The sequence below is a fragment of the Miscanthus floridulus genome, chromosome 2 (genome assembly GCF_019320115.1).
Source record: "Miscanthus floridulus cultivar M001 chromosome 2, ASM1932011v1, whole genome shotgun sequence".
Lineage (NCBI taxonomy): Eukaryota > Viridiplantae > Streptophyta > Magnoliopsida > Poales > Poaceae > Miscanthus > Miscanthus floridulus.
The window spans coordinates 12,997,136-13,019,666 of record NC_089581.1 but is presented as its reverse complement, the minus strand read 5'-3'; the positions used below and the strand labels follow the sequence as shown (position 1 = coordinate 13,019,666).

The 22,531-nt window shown below is 48.2% G+C and overlaps 1 protein-coding gene across 1 annotated transcript; it reads left to right on the top strand.

Moving 5' to 3' along the window:
• The first annotated feature begins 1,930 nt into the window (after nucleotides 1–1,930).
• LOC136537964 (uncharacterized) lies at nucleotides 1,931–5,408 on the top strand. The gene has a single exon (XM_066529941.1). The coding sequence runs from the start codon at nucleotides 2,229–2,231 to the stop codon at nucleotides 5,025–5,027; it is 2,799 nt and encodes a 932-aa protein (XP_066386038.1). The 5' UTR covers nucleotides 1,931–2,228; the 3' UTR covers nucleotides 5,028–5,408.
• The last annotated feature ends 17,123 nt before the right edge of the window (nucleotides 5,409–22,531 follow it).

The following is a 22,531-nucleotide window of genomic DNA, read 5'->3' as shown; positions in this document are numbered from 1 at the left end:
ACTCCAACGAGCCGAAGCGAATTGTATCGCCCGAGCCCGCCGAGACGAGGGTGGCGGAAAAGTAGGTCATCCGATGACCAAAAAGTGTTGAACGTACAACGTCTTCCCCACGGACGGCGCCAACTATCGGTGCAGAAAGTGACCAACTAGTGAATATTTGTAGTTTTGCTGTACGTTGTGATCGGATGTGACCTAGCACTCAATGACATAGGATTTATACGGGTTCAGACAACGTGCCCTACGTCCAGTCAAGGTCGATCGGTGACTTTATTCCTGAGCCCAGGTGCTCAAAGTTTATAGTGGGGTTACAAACGAGAGGGAGAAAAATAGGGGTGTACAAGAGGTCCGGTCGGCTCCGACCGGAAGGGCCGAGAGTGATAGAAACTTCGCTATGAGCTAAGTGTTCGAGCGTGTGCTTGCGGTCGAAACTTGGTGGTTCTACAGTTGTGAGATGTCGATGTCGATCTAAGGAACTTCTGCCTCCTTGAATCAATCTCCTTGTTGGAGGGAGCGCATCCCCTTTTATAGATGAAGGGGATGGCTCTATAGGTGGGAGGGAGAGGGTACGACTGTCTTTAAGCCTTGCTGCCCACGCTGATGAGGATCGGATAATGGTAGGCGCTCCCAACACTGTTGATGTCGCTGTAGAATGTCAGATGCGCACGGGAGGTCGTGCTATCTTCTTCAGGAAGGATGCACGCCGGTACCTGCAAATACTATTTGATGCCTAGTGGCATATGAGGAGTCGCGCTATGTTCACCCGGTATAGCAAATCCTGGTGCCCATACCGTGATCGATGTCAGAGACACGCGGGGGGCTTATCGTATGAGAGTTTTAGCGGCCCCTACAATACTGTAGGGGGAGATGTCGACGGCTACAATACTGTTTGTGTCATAGTGGCTGTAGAGTACTATTTCGTGCAGGGTATGCTCTCTGGTACAGTGGTTTTGACTTGTGAGCCTTGTCTTATCTTTCTCCGCACGTCTTCTGGTTCCTACCGAACGGGGCGCCCCCGGTCGGATGGCTTCAGTCGGCTCTGAGTGCGCCGGTCGGAGAAGAGCGGTGAGCAGGGTTTTTACGAGCCCCGGTCGTGGGGTCAGAGTCAAAAGTAGGGATGGGGGCAGGCCTTCCGATCAAAGGTCGGCTGGAGCCCGAATCGAGCGATCCGATCGGATAGGTGGACCGAAGTAGCCGACGAGCGGGCGTTGCTCTTCTTGGGCCTGGCCTTCCGGTCGGTTGCTGGACCGCCCCCCTGCCCTGTTGTTTTTAGACTTTTAGGCCGAGCCTTGGCGCAGAAGTCAGTCCGTGAGGGACCCCGGGTTTTTGGACCCGACACATGTCTTTGTAAGAGGGGAAGAAAAACAAGGGTGAAGCTGTTTTTAGAAATGAGTGTTTGACAAATAAAACAACTCATAATCAGCCTGTTCGCTTGTTGGTTTCAGCCAGCCCAAACCAGCCAGCCAATAGTATTTTTCTCTCACAACAAATCAGCACCAGCTAGTCCAAACCAGTCCAGAAACCAACCAGCGAACAGGCCGAACAACTCATGAAACTGTGGTGAGCTATGTCAAACAGGATCTTTAGCTTGTTCGCTTGCTCGTATACGACTGTGGATTATAATTTGAAATAATATTTTTCTCTTACATCAAATTAACCAGCAGTAAATAATTTATGATCATTTATGACGAAACGAACGGGCTGCTTATGTTCAAAGATTGCTTGAATTTAGTACATATTTCATTTCCATCGAAAGGCAAATCTGGGATATCTGTACAATAACTTTTTCATAAATGAGATCGTAATCTACCGATGTGCAAAATACTACAGAAAAAATATGTGGAGTCGCCATTAAATGCTTGGATGGGGGACCCACTGCTTTTAATTCCGTGCAGGCGAGTTGGTGTGCTCCAATAACTCCCTTCCGCTTCCTCCTCGTCTCTCCTCTCCCCTTCGGCCCTTCCTTCCTCTTTCACTCCGCCTGTCCCCTTGCTCTCTGCTCCGTTCCTTGATCCAGATTCCGCAACGGTGAGAGCACCCAGCCCGATCGTCCGTCTCCGTCGATCCCCCGAAGCCCTAGGAGGAACCCTGCTCCGCGTCGAATTCGGTCGCGGGCTGATTTGATCCCGAGAATTCGCGGGGGGACTCCGGCGGCGGGGAATCGGATGGTGTAGGAGGGAGAGGGGAAGGAAGAAAGGCCCCGGATTTCTGGGGCGCGCGGGCTGCCGGCCATGCATCTGTCGCTGTGGAAGCCGCTCTCCCACTGCGCCGCGCTGCTCCTGGACAAGAAGAACCGCCCGCCGCGGCCGCCGCCGGCGGGGGCGGACGCGGGGTCCGGCGGCGGGCGGCGGCTGCAGGAGAGCAAGCTGCGGGAGGCGCTCGAGGAGGCGTCCGAGGACGGGTCCCTCGCCAAGTCCCGCGACGCGGCGCTCCTCGATAGAGGGGACGGTGCGGAGGAGGGGTCCGTGGGGCGGTCCCGGTCGCTGGCGCGGCTCCACGCGCAGCGGGACTTCCTGCGCGCGACGGCGATGGCCGCGGAGCGCGCGTTCCAGTCGCCGGACGCGCTCCCGGTGCTGGAGGAGGCGCTCGCCAAGTTCCTCGCCATGTACCCCAACTACGCGTCCGCCTCGGACGTGGACCGCCTCCGCGCCGACGAGTACCCGCACCTGGACAAGGTATGCCTCGACTACTGCGGCTTTGGCCTCTTCTCCTACCTCCAAAGCTGCAACCCTGCCGACTCGTCGGCTGCGTTCACGCTCTCGGAGATCACCGCCAACCTCAGCAACCATGCGCTCTACGGCGCCGCCGAGAAGGGCACCGCGGAGCACGACATCAAGAACCGCATCATGGATTACCTCAACATCCCCGAGTCCGAGTACTGCCTCGTCTTCACGGTCAGCCGTGGCTCGGCCTTCCGGCTGCTCGCTGAGTCCTACCCCTTCGGCACCAACAAGCGGCTGCTCACCATGTTCGACCACGAGTCCCAGTCCGTGAATTGGATGACGCAGGCCGCGCGTGACAAGGGAGCCAAGGCATACTCCGCCTGGTTTAAGTGGCCCACTCTCAAGATCTGCACCACCGAGCTCCGGAAGCTGATCTCCACCAAGAAGCGGCGGCGCAAGGACTCCGCCACTGGTCTGTTCGTGTTCCCTGTGCAGTCGAGGGTGACGGGGGCAAAGTACTCCTACCAGTGGATGGCATTGGCTCAGCAAAATCACTGGCATGTCCTGCTCGATGCTGGCGCTCTGGGGCCTAAGGACATGGACTCACTGGGGCTGTCTCTGTTCCGGCCAGACTTCATCATCACTTCATTTTACAGAGTGTTTGGGGCAGACCCAACAGGTTTTGGATGCTTGCTGATCAAGAAGTCGGTAATGGCGTGCTTGCAGAGCCCGAGCGGCGGCACGGGGGCAGGGATCGTGCGGATTGTGCCGGTCTTCCCACAGTATCTCAGTGATTCAGTTGATGGGTTTGATGGTGTCCTGGATGGGCTGGAGGATGATAATATCATTCCAATTGAGGAGGGGTCAGCGTCCAACAGTCACCATGCATCTCAATTGCCTGCATTTTCGGGCGCATATTCATCAGCACAAGTGAGGGAGGTTATTGAGAGCGAAATGGACCAGGACAGTTCAGATAGAGATGGTGCCAGCACAATATATGAAGAGAGTGAGAGTGTTTCTGTTGGAGAGGTGATGAAGAGCCCTGTGTTCAGTGAGGATGAGTCATCCGAGAACTCCTTCTGGGTTGATTTGGGACAGAGTCCACTTGGTTCAGACCATTCAGAGCAATCAAGCAAGGGGAAATTGGGCTCTCCATTACCAGCGTCCTGGTTTTCTGGTAGGAAGAATGCTAAGAAGGCGTCGCCAAAGGTGCCATCCAAACTGTCAAGAAGCCCTATTCATGACATCCATGTTATGTCATTTGATGCAGCCGTGAGGTCGGTATCACAAGAACCAGGGCCTGTGAAAGTGGTTCCAGATGAAGATCATTCACATAATGACTTCGAGAATATCCCTATTAGTGAGATTGAAGAAGATAATAAAGATGCTAAAGTAAATAAGAGGTTCGTAAAGTTTTCTTGTGCCAACGGCCCTGCTGAAGGCAGTGCAACCTCTGTTTTCGGGAGCTGTACTGCCCGTGAGAATGGCTCCACATCCGAGATTTGCTCAGAAAGTCAAGCGGAAAACAAAGAGAGTGCTATCAGAAGGGAAAATGAAGGTGACTTCCGTCTACTAGGAAGGAGGGAAGCATACAACGGCAGATTCAATGGTGGAAGATTCTTTGGAGTAGAAGAATCGGAACGAGCGTCAAGTATGGGGCGCAAGGTATCATTCACCATGGATGATAGCAGGCTCTATCGTAATTCAGATGCTGGGGAAACATCTGGGTATGCAATGGCAGATGACGATGATGACGATGCATACAGTGACTATGACGAGGCTCAGGATGGCAGGAAAGAGCCCGAAATTATCTGCAAACATCTTGATCATGTGAATATGCTTGGACTTAGCAAGACAACACTTAGATTGCGATACCTGATCAATTGGTTGGTGACCTCATTACTGCAGCTCCGGTTGCCTGATTCAGGGGATGGCGAGGGGGTACCCCTTGTTTATATATATGGTCCAAAGATCAAATATGATCGTGGAGCAGCAGTTGCATTCAATATAAAGGACTGCAACACTGGAACCTCCCTGATCAATTCTGAAACTGTACAGAAACTGGCAGAAAAAGAAGGCCTCTCCTTGGGGGTTGGGTTTCTAAGCCATATACGCCTCACAGACAACCAGAAACATGGTGCTGTTGATGTGGGGCTAAGTTCTTCCTCTCCAGCAGCAAATGGCCGTCGTGAAAAGAAAAATAGCAAAAATGCTATTATTGGGACCGAAGTTGTCACTGCTTCTCTCGGGTTCCTTACAAATTTTGAGGATGTCTACAGGTTGTGGGCATTTGTTGCAAAGTTTCTTGATTCATCATTTCTTGAGCAAGAGAGGCTATCATCTATTCCTGAGGATGCAGAAAGATAGTATTAGGTGGTTCCAGTTTATGGCTATCGCAGCTACTTCATAATAGAGGAGGGTGGCACCAGTGTAATTGAAACTGAAAGGAGGATAGAAGAAGAGATGTCAAGGTGCTTCTGCATATTGTTTTTTGTGTCCAAATGTCTCAGCATGGCATCAAGGGGCAATACTTGGCGGGGCGGCTGTTATATTTCTTCATTCTTGTTTTCTCCCTTTTCTAGGCATGCGACTTTTTTGTTTGTAGATTTTGTTGGAGATCTATATGTACCACCTAATTATTTTGAGGAGCATCCTGTCCATGTACTTGCTTGTAAATTGGCTCCATTGGCCATGAAATAGATTTGCTCGCTTGTATGATTCTTGCAACATGAATAGGTGATTCTATCCTTTTTTCGTTTTGTTGTTGAATCCTCAGGTGTCCCAGATGTTAATGTCTGCTGTAGTGCTGTTATGAATTTATCGACTTAAGTACATGCTAATTCCCATCAGGCCGGTTTCATATGACATTGATAATAATGGTCTACTAGCTACAGTTTTTCTTTTAGCTATCATTCCAGATAATACTTTTATTTTGTCTCTCTCTTTTGCCTCTTTTAGCTTTACTGGTAGTCTGGTAGAACTAAGCGCAATAAAGTAGTAAAGTTAATCATGTGACAATTGGTTGAAAGAGTGGATCCTGGTGAGACTGAAATGGCCTGCTTCCTAACATATGCTGACCTTTTTCTGGGGCGCTGGCAAATTTTGTATTATATTGTGATTCCGGGTGATCCCTTGTAAAGCTTATGGACAGGGTTGTTGAGCAAGTGGTTTCTTTTGGTGCATTTGGCCGTGCTGTATCTCAAAAGGTTATTGTTCTATTTGCTGGCCTTGTCTGTTTGCTTAGTCTCGAAGCACTGTTGTTGTCTTGCGGGAGCCGGGAGAGTTGGATTTGTTACGGGGCAGCAGGTGGCGCGGGCGTGGCACTTCTTTCGAGCTGCCCTTACGTTCTCAGGTCCGTTCGCTGGTCTGAAACTTGGCTGAAAAATACTATTTCGACTGAATTGTTGTGAGAGAAAAATACTGTTTGACTGGTTTGGTGAATAGTAAACTAAGAGGGGACCAGCTGGCCGGCTGGTCTGAACCAGACCAGCGAACAGCCCCTAAATATTCAGAACCGCCTTGCCTGCATGGGAAATATAGATGGCCAACGGCCGACCCGACACGGCTCCGTGCCAGCACGGCCCGATAGCCAACAGGCCGGCAAGGCACTATGGGCCGATTTTCGTGCCGGGCTGGCCCGCGAAGCACGACCAATTTCACAGGCCGTGCCAGTTCGAGGCTCACTGGCTGTCGATGGAGAGAGAGAGGGGAAGGGGGTCGACGCCTGTCGGGTTCATAAACCCAGGGTCCCTCACAGACCGGCTTTCCAACAAAGGCTCGGCCCAAGCAAATGAACACGCAACTCATGGGCCGGCCCAAGTATCTGAACGATAGGCTAGAAGGGCAATCCAATCACCGACCGAAACGTCTGGCCAAGGAGGAACGGCACCCGCCTTCTGACTTCGGCCCACCTCTCCGATCGGAGCGCTCGCTTCGGTTTCCAGCACGCCTCCGGACGGTCTCCGACCGGAAGGCCTGACGAAGCACTACCTCTGACTCTGACCCCACGTCTCCAACCGGGGTATGCAAGGACCCTGCTCACTGCTCTTCTCCGATTGGCGCAATCAGAGCCGACTGGGATCAACCGACCGGAGACGCCCGCTCGGAAAAGACCAGGGAACGGACGGAGAAAGCAAAGCAAGACGCACAAGTCAAACCATTATACCAGAGACCGTACCCTGTACACCTGCAGGAATAGTACTCTACAACCGCCCTGACACAAACAGTGTTGTAGGCGCTGACATTTTCCCTACAATATTGTGGGCGCCATTAAACTCCCATATGGTAAGGCCCCCCACGTGCCTCTGGGCATCGACAGTGTTGTGGGCGCCGGCATTTACCATACCGAGTGAACATGGTGAAACTCCTCACATGTCTCAGGGCATCAACAGTATAGCAGGTACCAACATCTGCCATACCCGAACAAAACGACGCAGCCTCCCACATGCATCCGACATCCAACGGTGTTGTGGACGCCTACCATCATCCTGTACCCGCCGGTATGGGCAACAAGACTTAGAAGCATACGTACTATGTCCCTCTCACTTGTAAGGCCATCCCCTTTATCTATAAAAGGGGATGCGCTCTCTTTCAATATGGAGGTGATTCCAGATTTATTAGATCGACCAAGTTCACTAGCACACAACCACAGAACCGTCAGGTTCGAATCACAAGCACACGCTTGAACACTTAGCTCATTGCGGAGCTCCTGTCGCTTTCGGCCTTTTCGACCGGAGCCCGACCGGACCTCTTGTACCCCCCATCTTTCGCCTTCTCGTTTGTAACCCCATTGCAAACTTCGAGCACCTGGGCTCAGGAATAAAGTCACCGACCGACTCAAACTAGACGTAGAATACGTTGCCTGAACTAGTATAAACCCTGTGTCATTGAGTGCTAGGCCACCTCCGATCACAACGTACGATAAAACTACAAATATTTACTTGTTGGTCACTTTCTACACAGACACTTTTTGGTCATTGGATGGCCCACTTTTCCGCCACCTTCGCCATGGCGGGCTCTGGTGATTCGATTCGCTTCGGCTCACTGGAGTTTCCCGTGCTCCCACCTGTTGAGATATGGGTTCCACCCGTCTTCGAGCCACCCTAAGCCTTTCTCCTCAGAAGCCTGGACTTCATCGCCAACCGGCTCGGTGTACTACACCTCTGTGAGGAGGCACTCGTTCCGACACCCGTCAAAGGGGCGCCCTCCATAGACTCCGGGATGCATGACTTCGACAACGCGACATCTGCGCTTCATTCCGAGCAAACTCTCTGCTCAAACCCCACTATGAGTAATGTACATACTATTATTTACTTATTATTCTCTATCTTTCGCCGATTACCCGGAGGGATCCCGTTGTCCCCGACGTGACCGCCATACTGAAAGGGTCGAGATGGCGACTAGAGGAGGGTGAATAGTCCTTTTAAAACTTAATTACATTGGCTAACCGAAACAAGTGCGGAATTAAAAACTATCGGTCTAGCTAAGACTACACCCCTCTATCTATGTTCACTAGCATCTTGCAAAGATGCTAATCAAGCAACAAAGGTGTCGGGCTAGCTAGAGCTCTCCTAACCAATTCTAGAAGCAAGGTCACACAAACCTATGCTGCTAGTACTTTAAGCAACAAGGAAGCTCCTACATATGCTAGTAAGCAAAAGCACAAAGCCAACTAAGCTCACTAGCAATGCTCAATAACAAGGCAACCAATGCCAAATTAGATAGCACAAACACTTAGCTACACAAACTAAGCAATGTGACTAACAAGGTTACACAAACCAAATTAGCCACACAAGGGAGCTACTTCTATGCTACACAAGCAAGAAGGTAACTAGTAAGCTACATAATCCAACTAATTACAAAAGCAACAACACAAGCTCAATGTATATGAAAGTAATTGTAAGCTTGTGTAACTGGGGATACAAACCAATGGGAAGAACAAGGTTGACACGATGATTTTTCTCCCAAGGTTCACGTGTTTGCCAACACGCTAGTCCCCGTTGTGTCGACCGCTCACTTGGTGGTTCGGCGGCTAATTAGCATCACCCGCTAAGCTTCGCACGATCGGGTGCCGCAAGAACCTACCCTTTGAGTGAGGGTAGCTCAATGACACGCTTTACTAAAGTTGCTCTTCGTGGCTCCCGTGGGGCGAGCACAATGCCCCTCACAAAGCACTTCTTCGGAGCGACGCACAAGCTTCTTGCGGGCTTCGACGGAGACCACCACCAAGCCATCTAGGAGGTGGCAACCTCCAAGAGTAACAAGCATCACCGGCTTGCAACTCGATCACCTAATGCCACTCGATGCAACCTCATGATGCAATCACACTAGAATCACTTACTCACCCAATTGAATGATTACTATCAAGTATGTGTGAGATGGAGGGCTCCCAAGCACCACTACACAAGCCACTAAGGCTCTAGTGTGCTCAGCTGCCGGCCCAAGGCCGACCATGGCTTCTATGTATAACCCCACAAACAAATAGAGCCGTTACCCCGTCACTGGGCGTTTTTCAGGCCGACTGGACGCAGCATCGGACGCATCGACCGTGCATACCGGACGTGTCCGGTCGCTATACCAGATGTGTCCGGTAGCTGCTTGACCGCCATGTGTCCAACCGTTGCCTCCAATGGCTCTCTAACACGACGACCGGACGCTCAGCACGAAACGACCGGACGCTCAGCCACTGAGTCCGGTCGAGTCCAGTAAGCCACCACGATCGACCGGACGTGTCTGTTAGAAACCGACCGGACACTGAGCCTTAGCGTCCGGTCGAGTACAGTAAGCATCCTCTGACGACCGGACGCGTTCGGTCACATCCGGACCGGACGCTGCCAGCGTCCGATCGACTGCACTGCCGAACACCGTCTTTTCTAATTCACACCAGACGCGTCCGATCGCTGAGTACGCCGCCAAATACTGGACGTGTCCGATCACCATACCGGACGCGTCTAGGTCACTCTGTAACTAGCGCGACTCACTCGTTTTCGTCACCAACTTCTTCTCTTTTGCAAATGTGCCAACACCACCAAGTGTACACTAACATGTGTATGTGTGTTAGCATTTTCACAATCATTTTTCAAAGGATTAGCCACTCAACTTGCCACGCCACTTGATCCTAGCGACGATGCAAAGTTAGATCACTCGAGTGGCACTAGATGACCGATATGCAAATCAAGTTTGCCCCTCTTGATAGTACGGCCATCTATCCTAAAGCCAGTCATAAACTTCTCTACACACCTATGACCAGTGAAATGAAATAGCCCTAGGTTATACCTTTGCCTTAGCGCATTCCATTCCATCTCCTCTAATATTGATGCAACACATGCACCAACATGATCAACAATGATATGATCCACTTCATATCATCACAGTGATCATATTGGTTTCATCGATCTTGACTTTACTTGCTCTTCACCGTTGCCTTCATCCATCGGCAGCCAAGTCTTGCTCAAGCTTCACCGCCACGCGGTCCATCGCTCCAAAGCCTCCGACTTGCCCTTCACGCTTGCAACCGGTCCATCAAGCCAAGTCTTGTCTTGATCTTCTCCACCTTGATCACATGACTCAATGTCATGTCTCATATGCAATGAACTCCTTCATCATCACATGTGTGAGCTTTGCAACATCTCCTAAGCCATTTTCACCTTCATGGCATATGTTGCTCACACACATGTACCTATGGACTAATCACCTGTGTATCCCACATAAACACAATTAGTCCACCTAGGTTGTCACTCAATTACCAAAACCAAACAAGGACCTTTTAATCTCCCCCTTTTTGGTAATTGATGACAATTCTACAAAGATATAGAAATTAAGCTCTTTTGGATTCATGTTGCTTGCCCAAGCAATTTTACCATGTGAAAATGATTTTGGACAAGTACCACAAACCCGAAATGGTAGTATTTGCTCCCCCTACATATGTGCTAGAGTGTTTGATTTGAAGCTCGCACATATGCATAGATTGAAAATTGTGGGAGAGTAATTACTACTAAATGATGCTAAGGTGTATAGAATAAACCTTTGAAGCGTGTATCAATCGGAGTTGCACCTTTAAGTTCATCCTTAGCACCATGGTTAGCTAGATATCACTTGGAAATAAAAGCACTAGATACCTTGTGAGATCAACATTAAAAGCAAAGTACTAGCATTACTTGAAAAGTATACCAAGTGTCTAGCTATCATCCTATGCATGCTAGTTATCAAATCATCATTCAAGTTCTACAACTAGCATACACCACACAAGGATGCATATTGAATTTGAAAGCTTATGCAATGCAAGCAATCACATGAATATGCACATATCAAATGCAATCAATCAAAGTTCATGAGCTTGCTCCCCCCTACTTGTGTGCTTCTCTTGTCCAAGAATTTTGATCCATCTCTTTTCTTCAATGTTGCTCCCTCTTTGTCCATGTCCATATCCAATCTCCTAAGCTTTCATAACTTATTTCTCCCCTTACACAATTTATCCCTCCCCCTTATAAAGGCTTTCATATCTTTGTACATTCTCTCCCCCTTTGTCATCAATTTCCATAAAATGTGTGCTTCTCATTGATGCAAAGGTATGCATTTGGGGTAGATGGTTGATGCTTGAATCTTGCATTTTTTATGGACATCATTTGATTGTTGGAATGACACCACTTGTAACTTGTATAGGGCTTCTTGAGATACCACACATAAGATTTTTGATCTTGATATCAATTTGTGGGACACCTCTCCCCTATGTGATAGCATGGGTCATCCATTTGATACACTTGAGCTCTTGTAGTTGAGGGATGCATTCTTCATTTGATGATCACTTAAAGTTGAGGATCACTTATGGAACCATCGTCTTTCATGGTTGATATCATATATAGATGTAATACCACTTGTATGAAGTAGATACCACTTGAAAGAATCTTCTAGTTTGGAACCACTTGTTGGATTTATCAATAAAGACTATTTCTTTAACATTTGCTATCTTCAAGAGTACCACTTATAGGATATCACTTGTGAGTTGATCTGGACATTATTTGTAGATTCTTGATAAAATACTTGAGTCTAGATACTATTTGAAACATACAAACTAGATATCCATTTGCATTGTTGTCTTGTGCTTGTACTCTTATCACTATCATGAGCTTTTATGATTGACTTGAACTAAATTGATTTGCCTAAGCTTCCAAGTCCGGTTTGAACCAATGACAAGCTTCTTCACACATCTTGCAAGGGTTATCTTGGCAATGTTGTACTTGTTACTTGTTAGCAATCCAAATTAAGTCAAGTACTTAGGGTTTACTAGCTCATGAACAAATTTATATACCAACCACTAGATCAATTAATCATTCAAACAATAGTGGTAGGCTATGAATTTAAGCATTTTATTTGTTATGCATGATCCTATGAAGTATGAACTATATGCACTAACCGCATACTAGTAAGGGATGAAATGATCATGCACATTACAATGATACCTTTGCTATGTTGGAGTAGAGGATAGTCACATAGATTCCAATTCATTACTCCAATAGCAATGTGAAAGTTCAATTATAAGCTTGATGAAGACCAATAGATACCATGTTGAATTTCATTCTTCACCCATATGAAATAAATGCCACTTATGATCAAGTGCACTTTCTTAGTTGTGGTTGGCTTGCTTTATCTTTTGATCTTTGCTTGCATGAGAGCATCAATTTGAGAATACCACTTGAAATATCATGACTAGCTCTCTTTTGGATGTTGCTTGCTTTTCTTGATCAATCCTTTTGATTGCTTCAACTAAGCATCTTAAATGTTCCTCGGATCACCACTTCCATGTTAGCCTTTCAAGTACCACACTTGGTTCACCTACACATAGGCGGCAAGCCCCTATACTAGGGAGAAGTGACCTCTCTCCAAGAATCATTCTTGATACTCACTTGAAATAACTTGATTGATTGATCCAAGTGATGGACTTAACTTGGTGAGTAACCTTGATTCCTTCTTTAAGTCCTTTTTCTTTCTTCTTGTTTAAGTCCTTTTCTTTCTACCAAATGATCTCAAATCATATCTAGAACTTAAATTTCATCTTCAACTTGAGTTTGATCTTGATCTTCATCTTGAGTACCAAAGGTGTGCAAAGTACACTCCACAATCAAATAGCCTTGTACTCATATCTTGTCATGCTTATAGATTATTTCAAAACCAAACTTAGGTACCTCAAACACTTGTAAACATGTTTCCAACTTGAGGACCTTTCAATCAAAGTGACTCTAGATCAATCCAACATTTGTCACTTTTTCTGACAGATTTTGTACCCTTCAAAGAAATAAGCATATCTCCCAAAGTACAAATCCAAATACCACGAAATTTGATGGAGATGTTATTTACTAAGTTATCTAGCAGCTGTAAAAATTTGAGGCTTTATTTGACTTCTATATTGCTGCCATATATCAATTCTTCCATCACTGCTATATGCTGAAAACTGCTGCACTATAGCTGACAAGAACCACTCCAAAACCGAAGCATTTCTTATCCAATTTTCATGAAATTTCTACAGCATCTTATACCATAAGTCTAGAGCATGTATACCAATTTTCATGCCAATCCGAATAAGTTTTGATCACTCAAACATGGCTAAAATCTCAGCTAGCTCAGATTTTGTAATATAGGATAGATTTCAACAATTGAGCTATACTTCATCAAATGTGAATCAAACTTGAAACTAACTTGTTTGAATACTTCCATAAGACATATATCCATTCAAATCACTTACTAAATGTCATCTTATGAATTTCTCCAACACAAATCAATCCAAACTTGATTACTAAGCAATTATCCATTTAATCAACTTATAGCAAGCAACATTGCATATTTATCCAATTCAATCAACTCATATGCACCTAAATGAAATGATCAATAAGAGATATACCTTGGTTAGCTCATGATCATCCAACTAGCAAGCTTCAACTCAATTATTTGCAAGTCATCAAATATATCCAATAAATTACCAACAACTTGAATTATAGCACTTGTATGTTGATAGCACTTGGACTTCACTTAATTTTCACTTGGCATTGGGTTTGGATGAGCACTAAGCTTCATAACTTGATTCAACATATGATGAACAATGAGAGATCAATTGAATCAAGTCTCCAATGCCGATGGTACCTACAATCAATCATCCACTTTTTGATGGTACCCAAATAAGTTTGGGTCCTCTCAAGTTAGGAGCAACATACTTAGGCAATGCCTTAGTATGAGTAGTGGGATGTTTTGCAATAGCAACCATAGAGGTACCATCACCATCCTTTCTAAGCATATCATGATCATCAATTGAAATAGGCTTAGAAATTTTACCTAGGGGACATGAATGTGCCATGTGTCCCCTTTCCTGGCATGAGTAGCACTTTCTCTTTGCTTGAGCCTTCTCTTCTTTGCTTCATGTGGTGCTTCTCATTGCCTTGCCTCTCATGGATTACTTGAGCCTTCTTCTCAAGCTTGATAGGACACTTAGAGGCAAAGTGTCCCATATTTTCCACACTTGAAGCACTTGATGTGAGCATAATCTTTCTTCTCATCTTCATTCTTGCTCATCATCTTGGCATCTTGAGTTTGCATTGGATGCCTTGCCTTTCCACCCCTTCTTGTTTTCTTCTTCTTTATCATCAAGTCACCACCATCTTCATGGTTGATCTTGATTTGAACTTGGGGTGTCTTCTCTTGCTCAACTTGTGGCTTTGGTTGAGGCTTCATTTGTTGCTTCACCAATTGCTTGGTTGGGCACATTGAGATAAGATGACCCCAAGTGCGGCACTTGAAGCACTTGACATGCTTTAGCCTCTCTTCTTCTTTCTTCAACTTGAGCTTTTCTTCATTGGGGTAACCATTTGCAAGATGTCCCACTTCATGGCACTTGAAGCACATGAAATGAGAAAGCTTCTCTTGTTCTTGCTTCTTCGTCTCTCTTTCATATCTTCTCTTGCCCCATCTTTTGCCCTTGATCTTGTTCTTGTTGAAGCCAATGCCACTTATGTCATTGCAGGCTTTCTTGATGATTGACTTTGCTAGTCTTGAAGCCTGACTCCACTCATGTCACCAAAGTTTCTTTGAGTCTTCAACATATGCTCAAAGGTGACTTGAGAGTTGTAGCACCTCTCTAGCTTATTGCTCAATTTCTTCACTTTACTTTTGAGCTCAATGTTCTCCTTCAAAATGTTAGTCTCACTAAGACATAGAAGTAGAACAAGCATCTATATGTGAAGAGCATGGCATATCTAATAAATCATCACAAGAGGTGGATACATGCTTCTTTCCTACATCACAAGGGTTAGTAACATTTTTGCAATTTATCATTTGATCCATGTGATGAGCTCTCATTATTTTTAAGTTTCTTTGTAAATACTTTAATGAGAGAAGCATGTTGTTCTAATAATTCATCATGAGATGCAAGTAGTGTCTCATGATTCAATTTTAGCTCATCATGTGAAGATTTATAAGCATCAAGTAATTTCTTATGTTCTTCACAAGAGTTCTTTAGAAATGAGTTTTCATTTTCTAAGTTCAATGTTTTAGCTTTCTCATTTTCTAAAGACATGGTCATGCTAGCAAGTCTACTAACAAGCTCATCATATGAATCAACATGATCAACCACATTATCATTTGTTACCTTGGTGTCACCTTGTGACATGAGACAATGTGGTGTGGTTGGAGAGCATGTAGTAGCATCTTCATCATGGCTTGAGCATGAACCATCATCACCATCAAGTGTGCATGGGCTAGCATCATCACTTGCAACACTTGTGGCATCATCATCAACCTTGTCAAGTGAACTTGTAGTAGATTGATCATCATCATCATCACTTGACCATGAGGTGGAGCAATCTTCCACAATCACCAAATTGTGGTTATGCTCAACACACTCATGCGCCTCCTTCTTTGGTTCATCCTCCTTGAATTTCCCATCATCCCATGTGGAGGAATCACCGAACGTTTCCTTGATGGATTTCCATATCTCACGAGCGGTTCCCTTGATGTTTACTTGTTTCATCAAATCAAAGCTTAAAGCATCCATTAGAAAATAACAAGCATGTGCATCAAATTCATAGAGAACCCTTTGAGCTTTGGTGAGATTTCTATGGTCCAAGACATGGGTGAGACCACTTGTGACAACCCACCAAAATTTAGGTCCCTTTGCACAAAAATGATCAAGCATGTGATTTTTCCAAAGTACAAAGTTTATGCCATAAAAATGTGTGCCTCACAAACATCTAGCCCATTAGACGCCATCCTCTCGGGTCGGTGAAGACCACAAATGAGAGACCTGGCTCCTGATACCACTTGAAAGGGTCGAGATGGCGACTAGAGGGGGGGTGAATAGTCCTTTTAAAACTTAATTACATTGGCTAACCAAAACAAGTGCGAAATTAAAAATTATTAGTCTAGCCAAGACTACACCCCTCTATCTATGTTCACTAACACCTTGCAAAGATACTAATCAAGCAACAAAGGTGTCGGGCTAGCTAGAGCTCTCCTAACCAATTCTAGAAGCAAGGTCACACAAACCTATGCCACTAGTACTTTAAGCAACAAGGGAGCTCCTACACATGCTAGTAAGCAAAAGCACAAAGCCAACTAAGCTCACTAGCAATGCTCAATAATAAGGCAACCAATGCCAAATTAGAGAGCGCAAATACTTAGCTACACAAACTAAGCAATGTGACTAACAAGGTTACACAAACCAAATTAGCCACGCAAGGGAGCTACTTCTATGCTACACAAGCAAGAAGGTAACTAGTAAGCTACACAATCCAACTAATTACAAAAGCATCAACATAAGCTCAATGTATATGAAAGTAATTGTAAGCTTGTGTAACGGGGATGCAAACCAACAGGGAAGAACAAGGTTGACACGATGAATTTTTCTCCCGAGGATTCACTGTGTTTGCCAACACGCTAGTCCCTGTTGTGTCGAACCGCTCACTTGGTGGTTCGGCGGCTAATTAGCATCACCCACTAAGCCCGCACAGTCGGGTGCTACAAGAACCTACCCCTTGAGTGAGGGTAGCTCAATGACACGCTTTACTAAAGTTGCTCTTCACGGCTCCCATGGGGCGAGCACAATGCTCCTCACAAAGCACTTCTCCGGAGCGACGCACAAGCTTCTTGCAGGGCTTCGACGGAGACCACCACCAAGCCATCTAGGAGGTGACAACCTCCAAGAGTAACAAGCACCACCGGCTTGCAACTCGATCACCTAGTGCCACTCGATGCAACCTCACGATGCAATCACTACTAGAATCACTTACTCACCCAATCGAATGATCACTATCAAGTATGTGTGAGATGGAGGGCTCCCAAGCACCACTACACAAGCCACCAAGGCTCTAGTGTGCTTAGCTGCCGGCCCAAGGCCGACCATGGCTTCTATTTATAACCCCATGAACAAATAGAGCCATTGCCCCTTCACTAGGCGTTTTTTGGGCCGACCGGACGTAGCACCGGACGCTGCACCGGACGCACCGACCGTGCATATCGGACATGTCCGGTCGCTATACCGGACGTGTCTGGTAGCTGCCTAACCGCCACGTGTCCGACCATTGCCTCCAACGGCTCTCTGACAAGACTGATCGGACGCTCAGCACTGAAACGACCAGGACGCTCAACCACTGAGTCTGGTCGAGTCTAGTAAGCCACCACGGCCGACCGGACGTGTCCTGTTAGAAACTGATCGGACGCTGAGCCTCAGCGTTCGGTCAAGTACAGTAAGCATCCTCTAACTGACCGGACATGTCCAGGTCACACCGGACCAGATGCTGCCAGCGTTCCGATCGACTGCACTGCCGAACACCGCCTTTTCTGATTCACACTGGACGCGTCCGATCGCTGAGTACGCCGCCAAATACCGGACGTGTTCGGTCACCATACCGGACGCATCTAGGTCACTCTATAACCAGCGCGACTCACTCGTTTTCATCACCAACTTCTTCTCTTTTGCAAATGTGCCAACACCACCAAGTGTACACCAACATATGTATGTGTGTTAGTATTTTCACAATCATTTTTCAAAGGATTAGCCACTCAACTTGCCACGCCACTTCGATCCTAGCGACGATGCAAAGTTAGATCACTCGAGTGGCACTAGATGAGCGATATGCAAACAAGTTTGCCCCTCTTGATAGTACGGCCATCTATCCTAAACCCGGTCATAAACTTCTCTACACACCTATGACCGGTGAAATGAAATGCCCTAGGTTATACCTTTGCCTTGCGCATTCCATTCCATCTCCTCTAATGTTGATGCAACACATGCACCAACATGATCAACAATGATATGATCCACTTCATATCATCACGTGATCATATTGGTTCATTCGATCTTGACTTTACTTGCTCTTCACCATTGCCTTCAGTCTATCGGCGCCAAGTCTTGCTCAAGCTTCACCGCCACACGGTCCATCGCTCCAAAGCCTCCGACTTGCCCTTCACGCTTGCAACCGGTCCATCAAGCCAAGTCTTGTCTTGATCTTCTCCACCTTGATCACATGACTCAATGTCATGTCTCATGTGCCATGAGCTCCTTCATCATCACATGTGTGAGCTTTGCAACATCTCCAAGCCATTTTCACCTTCATGGCATATGTTGCTCACACACATGTACCTATGGACTAATCACCTGTATATCTCACATAAACACAATTAGTCCACCTAGGTTGTCACTCAATTACCAAAACCTAAACAAGGACCTTTCACATACGACTGGTTCCCCTATGGCCTCGCGTCTCCCGTTGACAGCGTATGCCCAGGGGCTCCGAAGGATGCCGACGTCGCCCCCTCTCACGTCCAAATTCAATGGGGATGGCGAGCTACGCTCCCACCTATTTCCTTGACCTCATGGATGACGATGTTGAGAGTGATGGCTCCAGCATCGACGACGTGGCGCCTAGCCACCGTCTGTCCCGAGAGTGCGCTATGGCGGATGCTCCGGGACTAGCCACCGATGATAACACAGTCCTTGCAGACTCACAGCCCCTCTGGATCCTCATGCGGAGACCTCGAAGCTCAGCACGGCAGCACGGCTGAGGAATCACGACAATAGTGGCTGCACCAGCCACCGACTGCACCAGCGCGCTCGGCGCACCACACTGTGCCCCTGTACGCATAGACCGGTGACCGGCGCATGGTGTCATGCCCGTCGGGTCTAGCACAACACCATGGATAGGGGGAACTGATCCCCCATAGTTTGCTTCGGGCTAATCAGAACATCATCGCCGCGGCAATGCTTCTAGCGTGGCCTCCCCTGAGCCGAATGACCCTAAGAAATAGGAGATCCACCTGAAACCTTCAGGGCACTAGTGGAGACCGCCGCTGTTCAACAGGCGGAGAGCTCCGTATCACGACATCGACTCATGGCCTCTCTCCCCACTAGGTGATGGGGACGCAGCAGACGAGTCGCTCCACCCATTCACCGCTACAACTGCCGAGTGCGGCACAAGAGGTCACACCCGTGCCTCATCTTGACTTGACGAACGCTCCACACTGACCGCCTACATACACGTGGCTCGGGCCAAACCAAGATGCACGCAGTGGCGACTAAAGTCTCAGCCCTAATGGCCTAGGGACAACAGAACTTTGTCCAACGCCTCCAGCGAGCGCCGCTCCCATCATGCTCCAACAGAGGCCGAGGCAAAGGCAAGGCCAAGCATCAGGATTAGGACGAGGGCCCCTCCACACAGAAGGGAAAAAGAATAGAAAAGATCGCCACCGACTGGCCAACTCCGCATTGGTCACCACGGCTGATCACACGGGTAAGCAGCCCCAGCAGGACCCTCCGGGCCACTTCCACGAGCTCATGGAGAGCTCATGCACCAACCATGACTACCCCGTCAAACACCTCTACGAGGATTATGAGCTCCTCAAGTGCCTTCTGCGGCAAGCTGGTGGGCCAAATGAAGAAAAAGGCAAAGAAGCGGCGACCGAGAAAGAGGCAGTAGCAGGCAAGAATCCAGATGACTGGAGGTTGAAATGATCCGACCGGATGCCTATCGACTGAAGGACGACAACGACGACATTCTCACCGAACGCTTGGAATAGCTATGTCGTTTTTCTTCCCCTAAATTTCAGTCTTACCATTATTTACTTAGCGTTTGCTCCCATAATAGCACCCCGACCCAAACACTTTTTGGCCTGGGTTGCTCGGGGGCTCCACGAGGGTGCACTACTACCTCTCTTTTTTGTTTGCTATCATATGGTGAAACTCCTTCCTACCTGAACAAAAGGGTAGATCGTTCCGTTAATTTACCTTATGTAGCTTTGCTTCAAAACATTCCGACCAATCACACCCCACCTTTACCTACGGTTACAAGTAGCTGAGCCTCACGGGCCACACCCTGGGCTCCCAAGGTTGCAGCCTACGGGACAAACGGGCAAGTACAAAAAAGAAAGAATAAAAAACAAAATATATGCTAAGGGAAAACTATGGAATGAAAGGGACAAGCTTCCCCAAACGGAGTGACTCCATCACAAAAAAATGAAATCAACTGTAGGCATTAAGTACATGAGAACGTTTACACAGGGGCTCCCCCACAGACTTAAACTTTTTACATCTACTAAACTACTTATACTTTACAAGCTATTGGGGTGGCTCGACGACATCTGCTGTCGGTGCGACCACTGAAAGCTCAGGCTGCTCACTCCCCTGACGGGACTGACATTCGGCTCGGTCGAAGCCGGGGTGATGTCCACCTCTGACCTAGGCCCCGTGCCATCCGCAGGCTAGGGCAACGTCCTCCCGATGCACGCTTCTGGCCATGTCTTCACGATAGACGTCCATCACCCACTGCAAAGAGACTTGCTCTGCCACCAACTTCACGTGCGGCATGCAAGCTCTCCCCGAGCGTTTGGATGTCCTCCATGCTCAAGCCGTCAGTGTACCCACTATAGATAGTGGTGAAGTCTAGGTTTGGGTGATACGTCACCACCGAGGTCAATACCCCTGGACGCTCCGTAGAACAACCCACTTGTGATAAGGTCTCGGACAACATCTGAGACCTCCGCTAGTTGGATGGCGAGCGCGCTAGTGCTTGGCGCCGACCCAAAGACCTCTGAGATGACAAGTCGGGCAACAGTTGCGGAATCTAGTCAAGTTCCCCCTCGAGAGCACGTCGCTCTTCATGGGACTTGGCCATCTTCTCTACATTCTAGCTAAAAGTTCGCCTTGACCGTCTCCAGGTCCCGCTCTAGTGACTTCACCTTTCAACTCAGCTCTAAAAGAAGGGCGACAAGCTCAGAAATAGGTTGAAGGAAGAAACCAACATGATGAAAATAGAAAAGGTACGTACCAACACGGAAGTTCTCAAGGGTGGAGAATTCCTTTGCCTAGCCTAGGCCACCTAGCTCACACAGCCGGGCGCTCGCCTCCTTCGTCCCCATCACTCGGCCCAGAAGCACGAGCACTTCCCGATCTACCTCTGACCGGGCCTTCCGCTTTGACTCTAGGGCCTTCTCCGCTGACTCTAGAGCGTTCCGCTCTAACACCAAGGCCCTCTGCTCCTGACTCAAGGGTCTCTAGGGATTTCTGGAGTGCCACCTCGGTGTCCGCCAAGGATGTCCGCAACCTCACCTCGGTCTCTACCTAGTGGGCCTTTGTCGCCTCAAGCCCCCACTCGGCTGATGGTCGCCCACTCTACTGCATGCTGCCCCTCTGCCTGAGCCGCTGGTCGCTTTGGCCACTAGGTCCTGGGACTCGCGGAGAGCAGACTCTAGCTGACGCTAAAGCTTAGCCACCCAGGCATGCTCCATCTGGAGGAAGCAGGGACTTATGGGATGACATCTCCTTCAGACCCTATAAAAACAAGCATGCTAAGGCAACCAACAAGAGATTCAGAGGTCAAGGACAAATACAGGAAACTCACCTCCGTAACGAGCTGCAGGTTGACCTTGACTAACTGCTGGGCGGACTTAACCCGCTCCTGGGTGTCCCCGAGCTTCATGGACAGGTTGGCGAGGTTCAGACACCATGGCGAGTCCTTTCCCCCCAAGGATGTCCCAAAGCTAACACTCCTAGGAATCCCGAAGGACAAACCACATCTCTACCAGGTCCTTAGGGCAGGGCCACTCTAGGTCACCCTCCAGTAGCCTGTCGGAGGGCCCAGCCTCTGACTAAACCACCGCCGGCTCCCACGATGACACCGGTAGCTCCATGTCATCAGCCTTGTCGTCGGACGAGATATCCACCACCTCGGTTACATGGGCCACCGCTGGGCATTCCGACTCTATCCCGGCCATGTCCCCCCTGGCGCCTTTGGCTCCAACCATGAGGGTGAGCCATGTAGCCCTCCACCCAACAAGGCAGGGAGTTTGGTCTCGCTCTCCTCTTCCACGCACAGCTGGTGGAGGAGGAGCCATGAGGGTTACCTCCGACACGACCACTACCGTTAGCACCGGGATGGCCACCAATGTCGCCGCTGTCACTGGCACCATACTAACAACCGACCTAAGGAGCACCACCCCCGAAAGGAAAGGGCTCACCACCACCACCCTGTTCCCCCCATCGCTCACCACAACACACTGCTGGGTGGGCATCCAAGTCTCTTGCATAGGAGTTGGGGCGATGCTCAACCCCGTCATCACCCGGCCACTGACAAAAGTGTAGGTAAGTCGCACTCCAAAAAGACTCAACAACAAAAGATCGAAAAGAAACAAAGAAAAATATAATAGGAGGTGAGCGGCATGACTCTGAAGGCAAGACCCGACGTTGACATGCCTATAGGGCAAGGACCACTCCCAAGCTATGACCCATGCCCCCTCACTTTAGCCGAGGGCAGAGTCGCCCCAACCGGCTCCTGCCTAGCTTGTGGGTCGCCGCGACCCTTGACTCGGGACTTTCCAATGAGAGCATCGGGTAGGGC